The sequence below is a fragment of the Heloderma suspectum genome, chromosome 7 (genome assembly GCF_057233095.1).
Source record: "Heloderma suspectum isolate Gila_16-S chromosome 7, 16-S_ref, whole genome shotgun sequence".
In the NCBI taxonomy this organism is placed as follows: Eukaryota; Metazoa; Chordata; class Lepidosauria; order Squamata; family Helodermatidae; genus Heloderma; species Heloderma suspectum.
The window spans coordinates 35,832,871-35,857,177 of record NC_139464.1 but is presented as its reverse complement, the minus strand read 5'-3'; the positions used below and the strand labels follow the sequence as shown (position 1 = coordinate 35,857,177).

Genomic DNA, 24,307 nt, shown 5'->3' with positions numbered 1-24,307 from the left:
GATAGTGGGTGCTCTCAGTATACTAGAACCCAATGGGGTCATCCCATGAAGCTGACTGGTGGGAGATTCGAAGTCCTTCTTCACACAGCACATAGTTAAACGATGGAATTCGCTACCACAGGATGTAGTGATGGCCGCCAATTTGGATGGCTTTAAAAGAGGATTGGGCAAATTCCTGGAGAAGGTTATCAATGGCTACTAGTCCTGATGGCTATTTGCTACCTCCAGTATCAGAGGCAGTATGCCTATGTACATCAGTTGCTGGGGAACATGGGCCGGAGGGTGCTCTTGCACTCATGTCCTGGTTGTGGGTTCTGGGTCGACAGCTGGTTGGCCACTGTGTGAACTGAACACAGGAGTAGGTGGACCCTTGGTCTTATCTAGCAGGGCTCTTCTGATGTTCTGATGTCGGACAGGGCAGGTGAGCACTTAGCGTGTGCCCCTGTACCATACCCTTCCCTGTTACATTCCTGCCTGTTCCATGCGGTGGGGAAGCCTTGCCAGGGAAGAAAAAGTGGCAACCTCCCCGAGCCCCCTACCCAGCCAAAGCGAGCTCGGGTTAAAGCGCCGGACCCCCCGCCCCCGCCCCCGCCCGCAAGGCTTCCAGGGAGGTCGCTTGGTCGGAGTGTGTGTGTGTTGCGTTTGCCCTTTGTCCCAAATTCCCCACCGCTTGGGGGGCGGAGGGTAGGGGGGAAGGCCAAGCAGCCGCGCGCGCGCCCGCCTCTCCTGCCGCTGAGGCGGGGGGCCTCCCAGTTGCGCGCCCCCGCGGAGCTGGCTTGCGCCTGGCCGGGTGCCAAAGACAGCCTGCCTGGGTTGCATCAGACTAGACGCCGCCGCCGCCCGCCGCCGCCGCCGCCGCGAGTCTGTCCTCCGCTGGGTACCCAAGAGCTGGACAAGGGATCTTCTCCGCCCGCGCAACGGGCTTGCCTTCCCTCCTCCAGGTGGCAAATCGTCCCCGCTCGAGCCGCTCTGGACTCTCCGACGGGCAAAATGCTCTCCAAAACCAACCACTTGCTAAGGAAATTCTCCACCACGGCCACAGTGAGTATAAAAATATATTTTATATGTATATGTATACACGTACCCTCGAGGAGGACGAGATGGGAAGGATGCGCTGCCCTCGCCCTCTCTCCGGAAGGGGCAGACGAGGCTGAAGCAAAGGTGGGAAGACGTCTTTACGAATAGGTGCCCCCTTGTATTCTGGGCGCGGGGGGGGGGGTACTTGCAAGAATTGAGGCACGTTTTTGGATTGCAAGGAAACAAATAGATAGGAAAGAGCTGGAATGGAGGGGAGGGGAGGGGAGGGGAGAGTAATCCTGTGAATGGACAATATTTTGTTTTTGTCGTGTGTGTCTAAACCAAACAAAAACAACTTCTCAGAGGAATCTGGGCACTGGTGTTATTCAAGGGCTAGGCTTTTCCCACCAGTAATGCCAGAAGTGACTTCTTGTATAGGGTATTCCTGATTTTAAGGACAGAGTCTTTATTCCACCCCCCACTCCCCAAATGGCAAGCGTCATGGGCGGTAAGGAAACTTGTGTGCCTCATCCATTGGTTGGTCAGTGCTGCTTGGGTGGGTGTTGTATTTAACGGCATTAGTCTGTCTGGGTGGGAGGATTCTGATTTTGGGACTTTCCACTTGATTGTGTGCGTGCGTGCATGCAGATGCATGCAGTAAATGCTCACTTGCTTCCTGACTGATGTGCCCATTCTCATTGCTGGGAGTGCTTCTGCCATGGGGTGAGGCATTTTATCCCCACTCAGTAATTTCAACACACATAAATTTGAGACATTTTCCCCTGATAGCATATCCATCTCATTATGGATTACATTTTTATCCTAACATTCCTCAAAGAAGCTCAGGGAAGCATCCACAGTTGTCTCTAATATTATCTTTACAACATCCCTGTGTGGTAGGTTAGGCTGAGAAAGGGTGATTGGTCACTCAGCAAACCTCACAGCTGAAGAGGGATGTCAACCCAGTTCTCGCAGGACCCAGTTTTCTAAACGTTACGCAACACTACCTTTATTGCTGTATGTGACTGCAAGAGGGTAGCAGGTCTGTGTTGATTATGGTGGTATGAGTGACTATGAGCAACAGAACTCCCCACACCCACGATTTCTTTTAAAAAATTATTTGGAGACCAGGCACTCTCCCACTGTTCTACATAGGAGAGCACATCCAGGACATTTTAGAATGTGTTTAAAGTTATGAAGGTCTCTGCAGCAGGACTTCTCCATCCCACAGCAGGACTAACCCAACATCTGTTTTCTAGAGGCAGGGCATTTGTGATGGTTACTGAAAGATCAGTTGTGGGTGCATGGCTAAAATCTGCTTTTCGGGCATTGTGCAGAAGTTCCCTTTAGCGCTTATCATGTCCCTCTTAAATTTGGGTGCAAGTAGGAAAGACAAACCAAGCAGGCCGTCGTCTACAAATGCTTATGCAGATCATAAGTGTATTAGTATTTAAGGTGTATTTGCTGCAACAAGAAATCCAAATCCAGACAGTGAAATCTGCAGGCTTGGCCAACTTGCTGTCGCTTCACCAAAGCCTATACTGTACACCGTGTGTGACAACACAGTCACCAGTGCAACTGTCAGCAGCCTGAATGAAATATCTATGTCAAGGAACTGATATAGTAAGAAGGCTTAATCTGAGCTCCTTGGATTGCATCAGCAGTGCTAAATATGAGAATGACTGACTGACGACAGCACGTTGCATATGGGTGGGGAGGGGCTTGGCTTTGCACGAGAGGGGATTTGCTTTAGATTGCCACTGCAAGCTTCGTAGATGAAGAAGAAGAACACTCTACAGAAAATGGCAAGCAGTCATATTGCTTCTTTTAAGATGAAGTTGCCACATGGCTGCAGCCAAACTATGTATAGCTATAAACCAGAAATCTCTCCTCTGCACAACAGCGGCTAGATAAAGCCTGGGAGGTGATGGTCGTATAGAAACTGATCCATCAAGTTCAGTTGGTTAAGATGCCAGCTCAAAAGAAAAAGTGCGTGAACCGATGGGCTCCTTTCATCTCTCTTGTTAAACGTCTCACAGGCCAACAAATAAAGGCGCAATCTTGTGCATGTTTAGACAGAAAAAAGGCCTACAACTCCCAGCATGCCCCAGCCAGCGTGGAGACCTTTTTTTTTTGTCTAAACATGCATAAGATTGCACCCTAAATCTGATATAGTAAGTACGATCTATTTGGCTCTCCAACTAAAACCTATCTCATTTTTTTTTTACCATTTTACCATGTCTTGACACACAAGCACACGCAACGTCCACCATGTCTCAAATAGACTTTTATCTGTCAAAATTTCTTTCTTGGTAAGTTCAATAAGTATTTAAGTAACTATTAATTTATTGTCTCTTGTTTTTAAAAGACATTCATGTGTGTATATCTGGTAATGTTTTCTACAACTACAAATACATTCCCATGTATATTTCTAAAAGGAAATGAAATAGCAATTCATTTTATGTGTGCTAGTTACTTCTTTGTAACTGGTAGGGAACAAACATAACAGCAGTTCCAAAACTGATGCTACTAAGATTATCTTCAGAGGGTGCCACCAAAGGAAGTGAGAGGCCAGTGGCTACTAAGGAAAGGGCCTTTTCAGTGGTAGCACCTCAGTAGTGGAATGAGAGGCTCACTTGGTTATCTTTTTGGCACCAGCTGAAGATCTTTCTATTTACTTAGGATTTTCAGCTTTAAAAACAGGCTTTACTGCTTTTTATACCTTGGACATTACTGTGTTCACTGTGTGTTATTCTGTGTGTTATTCTGCTTTTATTCCGATGCTGTTTTAACTTGGTTTTGACTTTACATTCATTTTGTATTTTTATGTTTTATGTGTTTACATATTCTTCTGTAAATCATCCAGAGAACTACCCCATTTGCCTGTTCATCTCCCGTCCCAAGTCAAGGTGCTGATACTTGCCATTAGGGCCCCATCTACATGAGCCTTTTACTCCGGGGTGACTGTGGGTCGAGGTACCTCAAGACAGCCAGCCATGGTTTTCTCCCGGAAAATGCGGATTTCCAAGGAAGCATTTTGCTGCGATGTTTTTCGTTTGCTGTGGGTTTCCCCACGGTTGCGAGCCGTCTGTCCCTTCCCCAAACCAACTTCACATTTTGCGGTGGGCATATTGTAGGCATGCGTAGTGCTTGCATCACTTTGTGATGCCATTTTACTCCCCCCCCATCCCTTCGTAGCTGTGCAGTTACAGAGGCACAGAGAGGCGTTTTCATTTATTTAATCATATTTTCGCACATTTTTGCAGCTTTGTATCTTCGCAACGGTTGCTTTTGGACTCAATGCCAAAGGGATGGGGGGGTCTTGGGGGAGGACCAACTTCACTCCGGCCACCTTTTCGGAGCGATGGGTAGGCACCTACTGCTCACACCTTGTGAGTGCGAACCATCACAAGAGTCTCAGGCTGGGAAACTGACAAACAGATGGTGTGGAAATGAAGGAGCACAGAACACCCACTTTTTACCTAACGAGGGACAGAAAGACACAACAGAACCCCTAAAATACAAAACAGCCACTTAAGTGTTGCATCCCCATGCTCATGGGACTGCACAGCTGCACATTAAAGTATAATGGCAAAAAAAAAGGGCATGGTGGAGTCTGTTAGGGAAGCCCACAGTAATCGTGTATCCCAGCAGAAGCTAATTCGAAGCTGAAATGCTGCGCAGTTGTGACAGAGTGGAGGGTGAAAGAGGTGCCATGTAGACGGGGCCTAGAGCAACTTTAACTTAGTAAAATGGAGCACAGGATTTACAGGAGAATAAGCTATCCTTTGGGGTTTCTGAACTGTATTTGGCTTTTTACTTTTGCTGACAGGATTATTACCAAAATAAACTAAAGCTGGCTTTAATAGGCCAGAGTTTCTTTGGACAAGAAGTCTACCAGCACTTACAGAAAGAAGGACACAAAGTTGTGGGAGTGTTCACAGTCCCAGACAAAAATGGAAAGGCCGACCCTTTGGGTAAGTACTTATATACTATAATGACTACAGTATTTATAGTGGGCAGGGCCAGCATCAAGGGTAGGCATGGTTGGGCGGCACCTGCCAAGAGCCCACACCCCAGCAGGGGCCTCCCTGATAAGAGCTCCTTGAACGTGTTCCTCTTCTTGACCATGCAACCTGCTTGTTCACCTGCCTCTCACCCTGGCCCAGCAACGGTAGAAGAAGGCGGAGTAGTAGATGCCATTGCTTGCTTGCTCACTGGCTCCCTGCCTGTCAAGCAAGCAAGTGGTAGCGATGATGAGAAGGAAGACAAAACAAGAGCAGCTTGTGACAAAGCCGTGAGAAGCTAGACTCATCGAAGGAGGAGGTCCATTAATGGTGGCTTGAGGCCCTCAAAAACCTGGAGCCAGCACTGGTAGTGGTGGGGCCATTTTCATACTGTGTCAGTGTGCCCCATGCTCATGTTCCTGTACATCAGGGATGGGAAACCTGCAGCCCCTGGCCTAATTCCAGAAGCCCTCTGATGCAGTCAGCTCAGATCTCTGGCAAGAGTGATGCCAGGAAAGGAAGAGGGGGAGAGTGAAAAGGGGGTGGCACAAGGAGAAAGACAAGGGGGTGGCACAAAGAGAAAAGTGGTGACCACCCACTTTTTGCTCTGGCCCTGCCCAGGCCTGGCTTTGGCCCTGCCCACCACCAACATGTGGCCCCAGTGGGTTATCCATGAGGGAATGTGGTGTCATGGAGCCTGGGCTCACAGGGTCAAAGCAGTAGGATTTTTTGATTAGCAGGGACAGTGATGTCATCTGCCCCCCCCCAAGACGTCCTTGTTCCCTCTGAGCTTAACTGTGACCTTCACAGTTGCTGGGAGAAAATGGATTTTCCCAGCAAGGATATGTGGTTCTGAGCTATCCATGTTGTAATGCAAAAGAGTTTGGGGGTAGCTTAGGCTTGAATTAAGACCCATGAGCTTTACAAAAGATCTAGAAAAGTAAGATACACACGCAGAGAAGGAGAGATGGATCAGCACAGCTGCCTGCATTTTTGGACTCTCCTTGGGGGCGTGGCTGTTGGAACTGCCACAGTGGGTGCCTACACTTCAAATTTACCACAATACCGCTGCCCTCAATGGAAAAAGGTGCCCAGCGTGTGCTAAGATGTGGAAATGCATTGCAGCTGGGTTTGTTATGAAGTGGCCATCTGATGGTTTTGACAGACATCCAGCTCTCATGTCAGCTGAATAAATTCAGTCACAAGCTGCATAATTAGACACTGAATTACAGTGTTAATCAAGCCCTTCCTGCACAGCTCCAATAGTATCGTAAGACTGTAACCTGTAGGATGACCCTACAGTGTGGCTTCTTCTTACACTAGGATGGCTCCAGTTTCTGGAAGGGGTAACAAGTGATCTCAGAAGGGGTCTTGATCTGTTCTCACACATTTTGCATATATGTTACATTTCAGTTTTTCAGTCAATAAACATATTTGCAAGCATTCTATTATCCTTATTTCCCAGCTTCAGCTGCAGAAAAAGATGGGACCCCTGTGTTTAAGTTCCCAAGGTGGAGAGTGAAAGGCAAGCCTGTCCAGGAAGTTATTGACGCCTATCAGTCAGTCGGGGCAGACCTGAATGTCCTTCCATTCTGTACACAGTTCATTCCCATGGATGTTATTGAAGGGCCAAGGCATGGGTCAATTATTTACCACCCGTCAATCCTTCCCCGTCACAGGGGAGCATCTGCAATCAATTGGTGAGTAGGGATGTATGGTTTTTGTTAATTCCATTCCATATGTGTTTCTTTGCAAATTGTCAGGTGAGTTTTGTTCCATCATCCACTCATTGCAAATCAGATTTTTGTTACCAGAGTTTATTCTACTTGCGCTAATTCACATTAGTGCTAATGAACACTTGCACAAATGTGCCAACCTGCATCAGTTAATGTGCATTAACAAATGCAGATTAGCATAATTGCACAAGTGTGAATTAGTGATAATGTGCACTTGTGCTAATACACATTTGGGCTAATGTGAATTCGCACAAATCTGCCCCCCCCCAAGTAAAACAACGGTCCACAAGTCCACAGAATCCATGTGACTTCAAAAAAGCTAGTCCAGAGCAAAATCTGCAGGTCACATTAATAGAAATCTGAACTCATTTGAATCCATTGCAGATTTCTCTGACATCCCTGTTGGTGAGTAGACTTGATGATGGCCTTCCCCCCTGCCCCCAATACACAGTGGTCCCAGTCTAGATCAGGGCCCCACATGCATACACAAAAGTTTAAAAAGAGTAGGACCAACTACATGTTATGCATGTAATGTAGAGTGTAGTTTAGCCCATAGAGTGCTTCCAAACAAGGCTTTCCTTATGCAATCACCCTGGCTCATTCACCGAATGTTATGGGGCATCCAGATGATGTCATCTTCCATTTGTAACTCTCCTTTGTTTTCCCACCAGTTCTTCCAGCTATTTTCTTATTTTCATAGAAAATCCATTAAGCAGAAAAAAACAGGAAACCACTGAACGTATTTTGGTTGGTGGCGTTATGAGCCCTCCAGCTGAAATCTTATTCCCAAATAGTATACATAGGACTGCAGTCCTCAACTACATAATTCTCCGAATAACCCTGCAAAAATTACTGCACTGATCAGTTAATTAATTAACTGAATTAATTAATTAAATTTCTAGCCCACCTTTCTTAGGCTCAAGCCACAGCCCAGGTTTGCAGGCTCTCCATGTATGTGCCTCATAGCTCAGAATAATGAAAAATGCTGATTTTTCTTATGAAGTCATTATGATCTCTTCCACATCCTCTTTCACTTACTTTCAGGACTTTAATTCAAGGAGACAAAAAGGCTGGGTTTACAGTTTTCTGGGCAGATGACGGTCTGGACACAGGACCAATTCTTCTGCAGAGAGAATGTGATGTCGGCCCAAATGATACTGTGGATCACCTGTATAATCAGTTTCTTTTCCCAGAGGGAATAAAGGCTATGGTAAGGTTATCTATAGAGCCTCGCGTCGCGCAGAGTGATAGGCAGCAGTATTGCATCCGAAACTCTCCCCACGACCTGAGTTTGATCCCAGCGGAAGCTGGGTCTCGGGTAGCCGGCTCAGGTCAACTCAGCCTTCCATCCTTCCGAGGTCGGTAAAATGAGTACCCAGCTTGCTGGAGGAAAGGTAGTCACAACTGGGGAAGGCAATGGCAAACCACCTCGCTATAGTCTGCCATGAAAACGCCAGTGCAAGCGGCATCCCTCTAGGGGTCAGCAATGACCTGGTGCATGCACAGGAGGAACCTTTCGTTTCCAAGGTTATCTATGCTAAAAGGCAAGCAGTTTGGAAGGAATACTGTGTGGCAGTCCAAAATTAGATTACTGCAACTGGCTCTACGTGAGACTTCCCTTGAAGATGATCCAGAGACTGGAACTTGGGCAGAGGGTAATGGCCAGAATGTAAACAGGAATGTTTCAGTGGAGGTTGGTGGCTCCAATTTTGGTGGGACTGTGAATGTATTCTGGATGTCAGGGTGGACACTGAGCCCATAGAACCTCGGAGCAGTTCTGATTCTGAAGAGGAACAGCCGTCCATGGGAGAGGAGCGTGCTCATCCCCCCCAGGCCGTGCAGCTGGCAGAGATTCCTCCTGCCAGCATTCCAGACATAGATAGCGGTCCTGGGAGTGAAAAAGCACGGGAGGAGGGCTGGCTGGATGCTCGACGCAGATGCAAAGAGCGATGAACTATGGAGGGCACGGAAAGGAGGCGTAGCGCCTGTTTGGCGCGCAAGCAACGGTTGCATCCAGAGGACCCAAGGGAAAAGGGGAGGGACTCTCCCTAGCCCATAAGTTCAGGGTCTGCAAGTGATTCTCGTTCAAACGGGGACCAACTGTTTCCAACCCGGGGCAGAGGTTACTCTACTGTTCATAGCTTAGTCGCTGGTGATAGAGTTATTAAGTTGTAAAAGGAATAAAGCCTTGAAAAGAATCCTTTGTCTGTGTCTGGAGTTGGCTACTGGAGTAGACTGGAAGAGTCTACTCCAGTAGCCAAGAGGCTAGGGCCCCCTGACACTGGGTTTCAGTCATAACCAGCCAGAACTCTAAAGAAGCTATCCAAAGTGCTGAGCCCTATCCCCAAAATGGGTTCATCACCTTGGATAGCTCCTTTAGAGTTCTGTCTGGTTCTGACTCAAACACAGAATGGATGCACAGCCCCACCAAAATCAGAGCCACCAGCCTCCACTGGCATGTCTATAAGGAGCAATATTACAACAGCCCTTAAAGATCTGAATTGGCTGCCTTTTGGGTCCAAAACAGACATTACTTTAGATGTGCAACTAGCAGCTATGCGTTCTTTTCATTTTTACTCTACAGTAGGTGGAGGGGCCCAATCAACTTCTTAAAAGCCCCCCTTCCTGCCACGCTAAGGTCCTGATCCATCTCGTGGAGCCTGCAACTACTGTAGAGTAAAAATGAAAAAGACATAGCTGCTAGACACACATTTAAAATAATGTCTCTTGTGGCCCTAAGTCACCTGCCCAACTCAAGGCTGACAGTACTAACTTCCAAAACCCAAAATGGTGCAGGGCCTAGATACCTGAAGGGATACCTTTCCCAAAATAATCCTGCCCAAGCACTGAGGTCAGCTGGGGAGGCCTTTCTAAAGATGCCAGTGCTGACAGATCTATTACTTCTCAGAAGGGCTTCTCAGCAGTAGCACCCCAGTTGCGGAATTCTCTCCCCTCATCCCAAGCTTCAGTTGGCTCCTGTGTCATATACCCTTCAGTGCCACCTGAAAGCTTTTCTTTTTCAGCAGGCCTTTGGGTGATCAGTGATCTGATGGTAATTTTTAGAACTGTGGCTGCTTTTATTTGACTGTTGTGTCCCAGCCTGCGATCCCATGTGCTGTAGGGATAACATTTTAATAAATAAACAGACTGCAGAATTTAGAAACTAAGAGCACAATCCCGTGGCACCCTGCGTAGTGTCTGAGGGGACAAAGGGTGCTGAGACCCTCTGAGGCCGTAGACAATGCTGTGACCTTGAAGGGGGAAATCTGAGTGGGGATTCCTCCACCCCGCACTCCCTCCTGCCCCTCCCAGCCACCATGGAAATCTCAGTGTCAGCTTCCTCTCCTGAGGTCAATATCGTGACTTCGGGAGGAGAGGAAACAGGTGTGTTGGGGGCAGGCAAGTGAGCATAGAGGGGAGAGGCCACAGATCTACTAGCTCCACAGCCTTCTTAGCTGCCATCCCCATGCCTGGCAGTGTGACTCAGCTAAACGGGTGTCAGGACTGGGCCCAGCATCTCTTCAGAGGCCTCTTGAGTCAGATGAAGAACAGTACGAAGGGGTGGAGGAGGAACCAGAGCCTCAGGGAGACAGAGACAGGGAAGCATCTGTCCAGGTGCAGGCTAATCAGTTGAATCAAAGCCTAACCATAACCTTTCCTTCTCTGGGAACACAGCAATTCAGAGCGGGGAGGAGGTGGGCGTGACAGACACAAGGATCAGATGTTGGGCCAAGAGGGAGGAGCACCTTAGGAAAGTAAGGCGTTCTACAAGGTTGGCCTATCGCAAGAGGTCTCTGTGGGTCGACTCCCCCCAAGGGTGGGGTTGAGAAAGCCTTTCAGATTCTATACTGCAGACTGGTGCCAGATTTCCAGCAACTTCTCTCCTAAGAGTAGTGCATCCCTACCTAGGATGTATTAGGTTACCTTAGTGTGACAAGGTCTATAACCTGAACCACTGTTGGACTGATTGATTCGCATAATAAAGCCTATTGGAGATCAGCTTCTTTGTTTGACTACAAACACACTGGGAGGGCTTGGGACAACTGACAGCGGACTCAGACGTTAAGGAGGATGGAGAGGCAAAAGCCTCCATCATTCCTCTCATCCTGCTGCAGCATTGGATACGCAGAAGCCTCCAATCTTGGAGGCTTCTGTCATTTGGGTAGCAACCCCATAGGATTGTGCCCTAAAACTGTTACAGTTGTGGGGCTGGGGGTGAAGTTTGCCTATTCAGGAAGTTATTGAATACTACCAGTAAATTGAAGGCTGACCTGAGGGTTGAACCTGGAGCTTTCAGAGTCATAGTTCTGAGGGACCGGAACTAATACATGGCAACAGATGCTGCTAGAAAATGATGTTGATGTCCTGAGCTCAGGATATAGGATTTTCAAGTGGCTACCACATCCCCAATGGGAACCTGAATTAGTTCTTTCAATAGCTACGAGAAGGATAAAAAGTCAAAGCAACATACAGTTTGCTAGAGCCATCAAACCTGCTCTTTTTCCTGCTTAGGTAGAAGCTGTACAGCTAATTGCAGATGGTAAAGCTCCTCGTATACCTCAGTCTGAAGAAGGGGCAACCTATGAAGGCATCCAGAAGAAAGAAAATGCAGAGGTATTGTTGGCAACGGGGCCGCGGTGGCTTAGTAGTTAAGACGCTGAACTGCAGACTGGAAGGTCGGCAGGACAGCAGTTCGAGACCCAAGTGCTGCGTGACGGAGTGAGCTCCCATCTTCAGTCCCAGCTTCTGCCAACCTAGCAGTTCGAAAGCAAGAAGTTGCAAGTAGATAAATAGGTACCGCCTCGGCGGGAAAGGTAACAGCGTTCCATGCACCTCGGTGTTCAGTCATGCCGGCCACATGACCACGGAAGCGTCTTCGGACAGCGCTGGCTCTTCGGCTTAGAAACGGGGATGAGCACCGCACCCTAGAGTCGGACACGACTGGTTGGGGACACCTTTACCTTTTTATTGTTGGCAACAGTGTGCCATTTCCAAAGATGCGGCTGTCATTTTGGACAATGTCAAAAGATGCAGCCGTCAATTATAAATGTTCCTCTAACATTAACTCATGCAGAATCTAGTCCACTGAGACTGAATCCTGAGAGGTTCCTGAGAGGGTGTCCCAGAGGTCATAGAATAGATTGGATTTCCCCCTCCAAAGGTGGAGAGAGAGGTCCATCCTCACAGGGGAAAATCCGACCTCAGATGCCCCCTTTCATGTTCTGCAGAAAGAGTCCTTGCCCTCTGACACCAGAACTCTGATGTTGGTAGAGGCAAAAAGGGTGGGCTGGATAGGGGTGTGTCATGGAAAGATCATGGGAAAGCTTTGGAATTACAAGATTCAAAGCCCTCCACTACCCAGACATGCCCCCAACATGGGGGGAAATGTATGTCAGTTGTGGAGCTGACATATATAATTCCCTCTCACTGGTTCCATTGGGAGGGAAATCAAAAGGAAGAAAACAAATCCTGGACACAGGAAAAGAAAGGACGATGGGTCTTTGGGGTTTGGGGGGCCTCTGATGTTGGAGCTCCCACCCCCCAACATGGGTAGGATTGCTTTTCCCATGTATTCATTTATAAAATGCTCCATATTGGTGTTGGTGGGCAGCATGGTTTCTGGGAACTTAGAGCAGACGACCTCGGTTTCCAGAAACTGAAAAATCCCATGGTCATCTAGACAGTGTCTAGTGGCCATAGGATTGCTCTCTTATTCATTTGAAGCTTATAATGAATTTGAAATAATTATTATAATTTTATTCTAACTACGCATTGAATGTTGTGCTTGCTGTGACTTTATCCCAGGTCCCCCAAAGCAATGCAAGCAAGGGACTTCACTGCCCTTTGAATTCAGTCCCAATTGCTTTTTGTTAATTGACAGGAAATGCCCACGACCTCTCTTTTGTATTCCAGTAGATATATTATTTGATTTTTAATTGTGGGAGGTTTAAGTTATTCATGCCATAAGATTCCTCACCTTTTTACCTGCATTCTTGAATGAATTCCAAGGAAGAGCAATAGTGCTCCATAGCAGTCATTTATAATTAGAATCTTCATGACCTGCTTGGCATTTCCAATGTGGGATCAATTTATATGGGACAGCTGCACTTTCCTTTGACTCTGAGGGTAGACTGAGGGGAGATATGATAGCGCTCTTCAAGTACTTGAAAGGTTGTCACAGGGAGGAAGGCCAGGATCTCTTCTTGATCATCCCAGAATGCAGGACACGGAATAATGGGCTCAAGTTACAGGAAGCCAGATTCCGGCTGAACATCAGGAAAAACTTCCTGACTGTTAGAGCAATACGACAATGGAACCAATTACCTGGGGAGGTAGTGGGCTCTCCCACACTGGAGGCATTCAAGATGAAGCTGGACAGCTATCTGTCAGGGATGCTCTGACTTGGATTCCTGCAATGAGCAGGGGGTTCAACTCGATGGTCTTGTAGGCCCCTTCCAACCCTACTATTCTATGATTCTATGACTCAGTCTATGGAAATACAAATGGATCAGTCCTTCTTCTCTATGGAATGGCATTTTTGGAGAAAAAAAGAGAAGTCTTTCTGTATATCCTTATATTGTTATTACAATTGAATTTTTAATAGTGAATTTAAATGTGATTTTTAATATTTAAATGTGAACTGTTTAGAGAATTTTTATATTAAGCGATATACAAGTATTATTAACAAATGATAAATAATAAATAAAGATCATGACACATCTCCTGCAAGAATATAAGTGAACGTATTTGAACTATTAAAGATCACCACCGACAAAATTGAATTTATGTTAGTTCCTTAGATTATTCTTTGACTTATTGATATTTTATAAACCTTATGCTTTTAATGGCCAAAGTAGCCAAAGAAAATGTGAGAACAAAGCATAGCTTGTACAGAGGTAGGCCATGTTCGGACATAATGCTAAAACATGATTTAGCATTAGGAGAATGAGCCACAGCAAGCCTTGAGCTTATGGGGAAGGATTCAGTGATGTATGGCCTCTAGTGCTATTTATGTTGCAGTGACAGAAACCAATGCATGTGTAACATAAATAGCATTTGCTAGCACTATGGGTTTCCAGGAAACCCACTGCATTAGAAAGCACTGCTAGATGTTATGCAGGCATAGGTTTCTGCTGGAACATCACGAATAGCACTAATGTCTGGGTGTGGTTGGAACCTTCCCATGTGTTCCTCCCCTCTCCTCCCCTGGTGCAGCTGCAAAGAGGAGTTCAGAAGCTTCTGTTTCCATTTTAGATTAACCACAATTTAGTGTGCAGTCTAAACCCTAAACTGCGGTTAATCTTAACTATGGGTTGTTAAAACAAGCCACCTTCATAACATGTGGTTATGGCTTGTTTCAACAAACCATATTAGGCTTGTTTCCAGCAAATCATAGACTGCATTCAGACATAATATTAAGCCACTGCTTGAGTTAATCATGTTTTTTGAACAAGCCAGGGTCTGTCTTGCAGATAAGCAAAGAATCTTCAGCTTGTTTCACTCATTCTTGGTTTGTTTTTCCCCTCTATTTGACTGATATCACTGCATCACCAGCTTACTTACCATTGGCTGGCTGCACAAATGAGATGGGAACTCTCCTCGGAGAACTTTGACTGCTCCTGACACACCATGAGTCAAACCAACTTCACTCCTGTCCCCCACTTCCAAGCAACACGCAACATTGCCTTAAGACCAGAACATCTTAACCCTTTCCTACTACCGCAATGGAATAAAATAATTCTTGCTCTGCAGGATTCTTGCCAGCATCCCTGTAGCATTCTCTAGCAATCTATGTGAAGACCAAAACAATAAATGTGTGGAGCTGAAGGGATACAATCCAGCTTTTCCCTCTGACACTCAAACACCCCTTACGTGAGGGTAATTCTGCCTACAACTGTCACTCAGTAGCTATCAGTACTTCCAAGCCTACAGCAAAGAATTCTAGAAGTGTTATTCAATTATCCCCTGTAGCTCGCCCAGCAAGGAAAAGCAGCACTTTATCCATTTCCCCCAACAACCTCTGTTTTGCTATGTAGCACCCAACTCCTCAGCTGTATGCCCAGGTTAAATGCATTCTGGAGATGTTTGTGCCTGTCAAAGAAGAAAAACACACCTTTGCTTTCCACCTGGAGACAGTTGACATCAGCACAAATCTTAGCAGTCCATGAAATCCTCCCAGCAACAGAACAAGGGGAAAACCCCTAAATTATGTCCTGTAGGAAAGGTCAGAGTTGTTTGGCTTCTTTTGAATGTTATTTGATGTACCCTCTGTAGGTGTAACCATCAGAGAAACCTGCTAAGAGCTGTGATTTCAACATGTGGTCTTGGGCTGTTAGTAAAGTGGCCAGAGGTCCTTTGAGACTCCCCAGATGGCTAGGCTTTCCTGGCTGCACTCCCTCTTCCCAACCATTTTGTGGTCTCATGGCTTTTGTGCAGTTTTTTCCACCATTCTAAAAGTTTGAAATGCCCCTCCTAAAGCTGTGCTACTGGCAAAAAGAGCTTTAAGCTAAAATATGCTGGTAATTTTTGGCCCCACCCTTTTGCCTTTGGCCATGCCCACTACCGGGATGTGGCCCCTTAGAGTTTTTCTGAAATAGAATTCAGCCATCAGGCTAAAAGAGGTTCAAATCCTTACAAAGGAGATTTAAAAACGGTGGCTTGTTTGCCTGAAATAAAATATAGTTACTTGCCTTGGAAGTTTTGGAAGTTTAAACAAACCACAGTTTGGCTAAATGAACCATGGCTTAGTATTAAGTGCAAATGTGGTCATAGTTAAGATTAGCCCCATTTTGTCGGGCTTGAAGAACATGGCAAGCTGCGGTTAATGTAAAATGGAAGTAAAAGCTTCTGAACTCCTCACAGCCATGCAGGAGGGTGGGAAAGCATGAGCCTGGGTGGAGACTAGGTTCATTCTTGTAACACTAAACAATGGTTTAGCTTTACATCGAGAGCAGCCCATAGTCTACTTCACTAAGGTTCATTCCATATCATATTATAATATTATCTGTACCAGTACATTGTCAGTGCGCCTTGACAGACATTCTCAAAACTGTTGTCATCCGTTTTGCAAAACAGCATTCTCTGAAATAGCAATGTTCGAAAAGTAAAATAATATGCAGATTACAAATAATTTTGTAATGTTTTCTGAAGCATGCTCCTCTTCCTGTCTTCCCCCTATTTTCCTTAAACAGCTCAGTGATAATATTTTCCTTACATTATCATTCAGGAGCCAGGTAGTTCTTCCTGTGGGTATTGTGATGTTACAACTCAGCCCTTTTCTGAATGGATGCTTCTTCCTTCTGTAATTTTAAATCACTCCATCTTTTGTCTTATGTGGCTAGCAATCAATCAATACGATCCTGTATTAATTTTTTCTGCATCATATTGTGATGGTAATGGTTGTTGTTGTTGTTATTATTATTCCCAGCTTCCCCAGCCTCCTTCCCTCCCGAACGCCTCCGCTAGACAGAAGCTGCAGCTTGTGCAAAATACAGCAGCCAGACTGATAACAGGGGCAAGACTGTCTGACCATATAACACCAATTCTGGCCCACTTGCACTGGCTAGCTGTATGTTTCCAGATCCAGTTCAAGGAGCTGGTTTTGACCCTAGCTTGGGACCACAGTACCTGATGGAATGCCTCTCCTGGCATGAACTGACCCATACACTACGCTCTGCATCCAAGGCCCTCCTCTGTGGGCCTTCTCCGAGTGAGGCTCTGAGGGCAGCAACAAGGGAGAGGGCCTTCTTGGTGGTGGCCCCCAATTTATGGTGCCCACCTGGTGCCAACACTGTCAGCACCAGGTTAAAATTACCCTTCTGTCAGACATTTGGCAGCATATGACGAGACTTTTAATCAAGCCCTGGATGGTCTCTCACTGTTTTAAGTTGTTGTTGTTGTGTGTACTATCAGTTTTATGTCCTTACTTGAATGGTTTCATACTTTATATAATGTATTTTAATGGTTTTTAATTTTTGTGAACTGTCCAGAGAGCTTCGGCTATGGGGTGGTATAGAAATATAATGAATGAATGAATGAATGAATGAATGACAGGCAAAAATGCCCATCTAGCAAAAATGCAGTGCAGGAGGAGCTCTGCATAGGGTGCCCGGCAGCCTCCAAGTTCAGAGGCTGATGGGCATCCCAATAGGATTGCACCCTGAGAGTATGAAATTATGTGTAAGTAGAACTAGTCAACTTGTACCTCTTGATTTCCTAGATTTCTTGGGATCAACCAGCATCAGCTTTGCACAACTGGATCCGAGGACATGATAAAGTACCTGGAGCTTGGGCTATGATTGATGGTCAGGTAAGCACTATGAATTACAAGCATGTTCTATCTCCCTTTGATAACAATATGAATATAGGTCAAGGTTGAGTCAACCACCAGGATCACAATGTCAAAGGTGAATTGCTGAAAGCAAGTGAAGAATGATTTGGCAATAAACCAGTTCTCAATTATGGAGCAAAATAAGTTGATGACCCAGTGGAGACTGGGGGCTCCGATGTCAGTGGAGCAGTGAATCTGCTACGGGTTTTAGTCAGAACCAATCAGAACTCTAAAGGAGCTATCCAAGGTGCTGAAGCTATTTTGGTGATTTCTCTGTCCATTCTTTTTCTGCTCTGGTTACTAGTTTGCACCTTACTCCATGAAGTCAAATGTTTACACCCCATTCATGGAACGCAGAGGCACCTTGGATAGCACCTTTAGACTTCTGACTGGTTCTGACTGAAACCCGGGGAGGATTTACCACCCCACTGATATCAGAGCCACCAGCCTCCACTGTGATGACCAAGAAATTATAATATTTTGTCTTTGTCTCTTGAACCAAACTTTGCACAAAGGACATTTCATGTAGATGAATGTACTGTTGGCTTTGAAATATTTCTTGTGTAAGAAATATTTACCATGGGATTTTCCCCTCAAACTGAAAGGAAAAAGCAATTATTTTGCTTCCACCACCACCCTGGCAGATGTGTAAAACCCCACTCACTATGGCTTACTGTTGTTTGCTGAACTGTTCACAGCTCATTCTTCTTCTTTTAAAAAACTGAACCTTTTTACAGATGGTTACTTTCTATGGGTCATCCTTACTTGATGGTTCAGTACCTCTGGGTGAAGAACTGGCAATAGAAGGTGCTACAAAACCTAGTCTTGTAACCAAGAATGGGCTGGTTCTGTTTGGCAATGATGGAAAAATGGTAAGCATTTAAGAACCACAATATGAAATGACAGAAATAATAGATATCGGACAACATCAGGGGAGAAAAAAAATAATTCCAATGGGAATTTTGTGGCTTGCAAAACCAGTACTAACTTTGTGAGGGGATTGGAATCAGAGATTTGGGTCCAAATGTTTAGAATGAGATAGTAATTCCTATTCCTAGCAGCTGGAGCTTCTCTACACGGGGTTTATGCCGTGCAATCAAGATTGGTTGCACACAGAAGTTTGTAGAACCTTTACACGATGTTGTCAACCTTCAGGGCCCCTCCCACGGTTTATTACCTTTATCCTGCTTTTAAAAAGATCAGAGGTAACGTGATAAGGAACGTTAATCTGATCTATCAGCTGTGTGTAATGACGGCGTTGCGCAATAAGCACAGCGCCATCTAATGGCTGTAAAATGAAACATAGAAACATATAGAACTTCCTAAGAAAGGAAGTCCTCAATTCAAAGCACATGTCCTCCCATGTAAAGGAGCCAATCTTAATCCCGCAAAAGAACCTGGAAGCAGAAAGCCCTGGTAAGGATGCTGGATGTCAGCCTTGTGTGATGAACCCCTCAGTTTCCCACCTTACTAGCTGCCTTTATCTGTATTTCTTTTTCTCTAGCTGCTGGTAAGAAATCTGCAGTTTGAAGATGGAAGGATGATCCCAGCATCTAAATATTTCTCTACTGATGAGACTTCTGCCATAGAACTTACTGAAGAGGAGAAGAAGATGGCAGAAACTATCAAGGTAAATGATTGCTGTGTTTGAGAAAACAAAATAAAACATTTATTTATTTATTTATTTATTTATTTATTTATCTATCTATCGGACAGTGGCTTTTTAAGCCTGCAGGTGGAGACTATGTTGTTTTTAATTGCCCAGGAAAACTTTAGGAGCTTTCTAAAGAAAGAATGAGGGAAAATGAAGAAAAAAATCAAATCTATTCAAAACCACCAGTATGAATGCAAGACTATTGAAATATACATGTTCTTTGGAGATAATAATGAATTTATATAGTACGCATAGTATTTATTATTTATTTATTTTAAAACTTTATAGACCTTGCCTTCATTCAAAAGAGGATTTCAAGGTGGTATCCACAAAAATGGGATACCGACTACTCGGGGTCACATAACTAGTACCCAGGGATGTATTCTTTAAATATATGTCATCAGAAAACAAGGTTTATTTTCCCTCCCTCCCTCCCTCCCTCCCTCCCTCTCTCTCTCTCTCTCACACACACACACACACACACGTGTGTGTGTGTGTGTGTAAGCTTATTTGATGTGAGAGACAGTGCAGATGTTAACCCTTGCAAATAGCTAGCAATCTCCCATGAGTCTCTTCTTCCAACATGACAATACTCTCGCAAGGAGACAACTCAACCTGAATGCTTATTTGTACTTATAAGCTGGCTGTGGTAAGGCAGTTTTTTTTTATTAATGCTGATTGATATGGGCATGATTCAGCCCCTTCCACATACAGAGTGGTGAGGCTCCTCCTGGAACATACTGTAAAAGGCTCCCCAAAAGTGCTCGCCTTCTGCCCAACATGCTGCTATAGACCTAGCTCCTCCTGGTAAGTCCAAGGCTCTCCTGCACCTGCAATGACATGATGCAACCCACCCAGGGCTGGCACAATACAATTTGCCACCTGAGGCAAAGAACAGGATGGCAGTCCCTCCCGTTCCATCTGGAATGGCAGGGGAATCTGTCTTCAGCACTGAATGATGGGACAGCATCCTCCACTGCACCTGGAGGCAGCAGGCTAACTTAGAGGGCTCAGGGCAGCCCACATGGCACACAGATCTGTCTTCCAACACCTTGCCTCTGCTACCCAGTATCTACTGCCTGAGGCAACTGCTTCACACTGCCTAATGGTAGGACAGGCCCTGAAGTTACTGCCCCCTCGGTGCAAGCTACTCTCAGCAGGCGCATAAGCGGGGCAGCATGTAGAGAGCTGGAGAGTGGTGGCCATCTGGGTACATTTATATGAGGTATGGAAGGGCTCTGGCTTACTACCAGGAGATTCTTGGCCCATTGCAGGCTTGCTGGGAAATATATAATAGGGCCAAATTCTAGCTTGCTGGGAAATATATAATAGGGCCAAATTCTATCTCTGTCTCTATCATCTATGTATTACATTGCTGTACCTCCCAATAGCCAAAACTCTAAGCATTCTAAGATGTTATAATGTGTAATTTGGGGCCAATGTGCATTATTGGTAAATAGACTGGTTTGTGCCATTGTCTCAGATTTTTTCTGTTGTGTTGCAGTCCATTTGGAAGGGAATCTTGAGCAATGTGGCTGTAATTGAGGATGCCACTGACTTCTTTAAATCTGGAGCATCTTCTATGGATGTTGTTCGGTAAGTCAGCGTCCTATAAGGTGGGGACGGGGGGCATCTCATACTGGGAGTATTGAAAGCAAAGCCTAGTCTCTTTACTCTTGATGCCTCTGGGGCAGATTGCAAGCAGGGGGAACATCCGGCCTAATCTTCGCTGTGCTGCACCACCATAGCACCTCTAGCCAAAGGTATACTGCATATGCAAGCTCAGCAAGGGATCAGATGACCTGAGGAGCCAACAGCCTTATATTATTGCCAACTCTGGCCTGGCTCCTCACTCTGAGCAAGATGTCACTCAGTGTAGGCTCAGATGTTCACAAATTACGTGAATCCTTGCTTGCACCTCTAGTGATGGCACACCTTGAGGCCACCAGCTCTGGGGCTGCCATTTAACATAGTAAATTTGTGGTGGAGAGCCCCTGCGTTGCATGCAGAAGGTCCCAGGTTCGATCCGTGGCATCTGCAGGTAGGGCTGGAAAAACTCCTGCCTGAAACCCTGGATAGCCGCTGCCAGTCAGTGTCGACAAGACTGGGCTAGATGGACCAAGGGACTTACTCAGTAGAAGGCAGCTTCCTGTGTAACTATACTGATGTAGTCAATGCAGAAATATGAAAACAGAGACTAGAGATGTGAAGGCTTGAGAAAAAAACAGAAAGAAAATGGAAATACTGGGGGGGGGGATTCTCCCCAAATTTTCCCCAAATCCCTGGGAAATAAAACAGGGAAAATGGCTGGGTGGGGTCAAATGTTTCTCTCCCCACCCCTATTTCTTCCAGGTTTTTTTCCAGGCCTTCACATCTCCAAAACAGCTACACACACAAAAAACGCCCATTCAGTTTTCTGTTGATTACATCATTTCGACCAACTTTTCTCTTTTTCAATTACTTTATATTTTAAGGATGATTGAAGAGATCAAGCAAAAATGTGGTGGACTTGAGCTCCAGAATGAAGACGTCTATATGGCCCCTAAGCTCGGAGATTTTATCCAAATGATTGTCAGAAAACACAGGGGGGAAGACGCTGAGGAAGAATTAGTAATCGATTATGTAAGCTGCTTTCTAAAAACTCTTTCTTTTGTGAGATGTTAGCCAAGTGCTCTCATGATGGCAGGCAATGTGTGTGTGAAGGGACAGCTTTGACATTGCAAGGACCTCCCATGGGACATAGGACATCTCTGTGTCATTTCCACACAAAGACACGATGCACTTGCCTGCGGCATCTGTCAGTGAGGCTCAAGCTACACATGATGACATCAGACCCCTGTCATTGAACAAAGTCCACCTCAACCACGTGGAGGGTGAGGTGCCGTTTAAAGCACCAGCAGGGCGTAGATGTGTGCAGGCCTGGCTTACACCTGCACCCGGCATAATGGGGAGAATGCTAGGGCCCAGGGGCCCTGGAGGGCCCATTGCTGCTGATGCCAACTTCCCCTCTTAGTTTTTTTTTATGACCTTTCTGAAGAGAACCATTGGGTGAGATGGCTGCAGCTGCTGCCATCTTAATCTCCGAATCTCAGTTGCTCTTTGCTTCAGGGCCCAGAGGTATTCTGAGGAAATTAAGATGGCGGTCGGTCTTTTCAGCACTGGGCTGCCCCCCCCCGCCCGCCCAATCCCCATTGCTGCCTGGCATAGTACCACTGCCGACGCCTCTGTGGACTGTTAAACTCATTGGGGCTCCTCCAAGGCAGTGCTGGGGTAGGGTGGGAGCAGAGGGCACCTTGCCCAGGGCCCCTGCACATACTGGTGTATTATATGCAGCAAAAATTCTGGACTCCCTAAACAATGGTAGCCATAAAACTGATCTGAAAAACAAGAAGTCCTTCCCCGCTGATGTTATGCGTGTCCTCCTAGACACTCGTTTAGAGTTTGCAGTAGATCTTGGGAATCAAGATATTTAGACCTATCAGATAGTTAGATAGCTTTGCTGAAAGTAAGTATAATTGTGATCTTATTTTTAATTTACCAATGGGACTGCAAGTCTCCTATTCAACCTAATATGGAGACTCTCAATGAATTGGGCTTGTTCAAAATGTATGTTTGTTATGCTTAATGTTTTCCACAGGAAGGCACTGTTCACATATGTTAGCTGGTTTAGAGGACAAGCTGAAGCTTGTGACTTGTTTTGCTGCTAGGTTTCAAAAGAAGTCAACCAGATGACTGTGAAGATGCCATATCAGTGTTTTATCAATGGAGAGTTTATGAATGCTGAAGGTGGAAAAACATACAACTCTATAAGTCCAACAGATGGTTCAGTGAGTATACACCCTGTGGTTGCATGTTGTCTTTTTCAAAGTCCTTCAGACCTGAATTATGCATAATGTTACAACTGTAGTAGTTAATATGTAAAGAATCCCCTCCATTGTGCCAACACAGCCTGTTTTTGAAGAACTGGGACAGAAAATCTAGTAATGCACTGCCATAGGTAGCAATGACCAAAGGTTTACATCTCCCTCTTTTATCAGTCTGTATCTAGATGAACTTTAACAGCACGCTTACTTGACACTCGGATTCAGGACTTCCTAGTACTGACAGCCCATGAAACGATATTCTACATTAAGGGTGCAGTCCTATGCATGTTTAAGCAGAAAAAAGTCCTAAAACTCCCAGCATTCCCCAGCCAGCATGAAAAAAGTCCAGCAACTCTGGGGAATTCTTGGAGTTGTAGAACTTTTTTCTATTTAAACATGCATAAGATTGTACCCTAAACTACATAAAGAGGAAAAAATTCAGGCACCTAGGCCTAGTTTTCTTGAACCTTAATGCAGAGTAAAAGAACTATGCCAGTATCAACCAGAACACAGCACACAACACAACCCAATTCAAAGAGCTGGTTATGACCTATAAAGTCCTATATGACTTGAGACCAGGCTGCTTTCTCCCATCCAAGCTTGCCTGAGTTTTAAGATCTTCGGCAGAAGCCCATTTCTCAGTCCTACCACCATCAGACGCATGCAAGAGATGGACTTCTTATGTCGGTTGGTTCCCTCTCTGACCTTCCACTGGCAGGCAAAGACGCTATTATTCAGGCAGGCTTTTGGCATGTAATTTGGTCTGTTGCTGAAGGGTTTTTGAATTGGTTGCGTGCTATTTTGTTTAGTGTTGTGTTTTAATTGTGTTTTAATGTTGCATTTCATGTTTTAATCAAAATTTTGTTTTTAATTTGTATTTTATTATTGTTTGCCACCTTGAGTGCCATTTTTGGTGGAAAAGTGGGACATAAATCAAATAAGGGAGCAATTCTACCGGGATAGGCGGCTGCCTCTGAACTCGGAGGTGACCACCTATCCAATGGAGATTGTCCCCTCCATGCTTCAGCTGCCCTGCATTCGCGGCTGGACAGATGATTTCAGCTATCTAGTTGCAAGAAGTCGGAGGGTGAGAAGCGGCAGCCGGATGACACATTGGATGTGTCATACCAGATTTCCAACTTCCCCACCCTGGCATGCCCCTAGGAACGTCACCTTTTCGCCACTCCGTGCTCCTTTTCTGAGCGTGGAGTACAGGGCCATTTTGTGCTGCCTGCGATTCAGCACCAGAGGGGATGAAGATCGGTTCTCAGGGAACCAACCTTGGAGCACGGGCTCCGAGGTCAGTTCCCAGGAACTGACCTATCCTATGGCCGTCTAGCCTCTGACTAGCGGTCATAGGATTGCGCCCTAAAATACCTGATCCTTCATATCTTTCTTCTCATTCCTCCTTTTCTTCCCTTTCATAATCTTTTTTTCTTCTCTTTTGCCACTTCTACTGTACCACTTCACCTTCCCCCTCCTTTCTCTCCTCTTTCCTCTTTCCCTTTCCGATAAGGTTAAATTGTAGCAAGCAAATTGCACAAGTGAAAACAAATAACATAAAACTGTAAAACCTGGAGATGGGGGAAGTTGTGGATAGATGCAGGGAGAAATGGGAAGTTTCTAGTTAAACTGGTGATAAAAAAAAAATGAAAAATCAGAAATCATCTAAGTGTGCAATCCTATGCATGTTTAGATAG

General features: G+C 45.5%; 1 protein-coding gene across 1 annotated transcript in view; it reads left to right on the top strand.

Annotated features, from left to right (window-relative positions):
- The first annotated feature begins 810 nt into the window (after window positions 1-810).
- The window catches only part of ALDH1L2 (aldehyde dehydrogenase 1 family member L2), a 38,278-nt gene continuing 14,781 nt past the window's right edge, over window positions 811-24,307 (top strand). Inside the window, exons 1-11 of the mRNA XM_084809655.1 lie at window positions 811-1,041; window positions 4,850-4,994; window positions 6,490-6,724; window positions 7,805-7,970; window positions 11,273-11,374; window positions 16,980-17,069; window positions 17,828-17,962; window positions 18,595-18,720; window positions 20,249-20,340; window positions 21,219-21,366; window positions 22,452-22,571. Coding sequence (XP_084665781.1) covers window positions 991-1,041; window positions 4,850-4,994; window positions 6,490-6,724; window positions 7,805-7,970; window positions 11,273-11,374; window positions 16,980-17,069; window positions 17,828-17,962; window positions 18,595-18,720; window positions 20,249-20,340; window positions 21,219-21,366; window positions 22,452-22,571 — 1,410 coding nt within the window. The 5' untranslated portion in view covers window positions 811-990. The remainder of the gene's footprint in view (window positions 1,042-4,849; window positions 4,995-6,489; window positions 6,725-7,804; window positions 7,971-11,272; window positions 11,375-16,979; window positions 17,070-17,827; window positions 17,963-18,594; window positions 18,721-20,248; window positions 20,341-21,218; window positions 21,367-22,451; window positions 22,572-24,307) is intronic.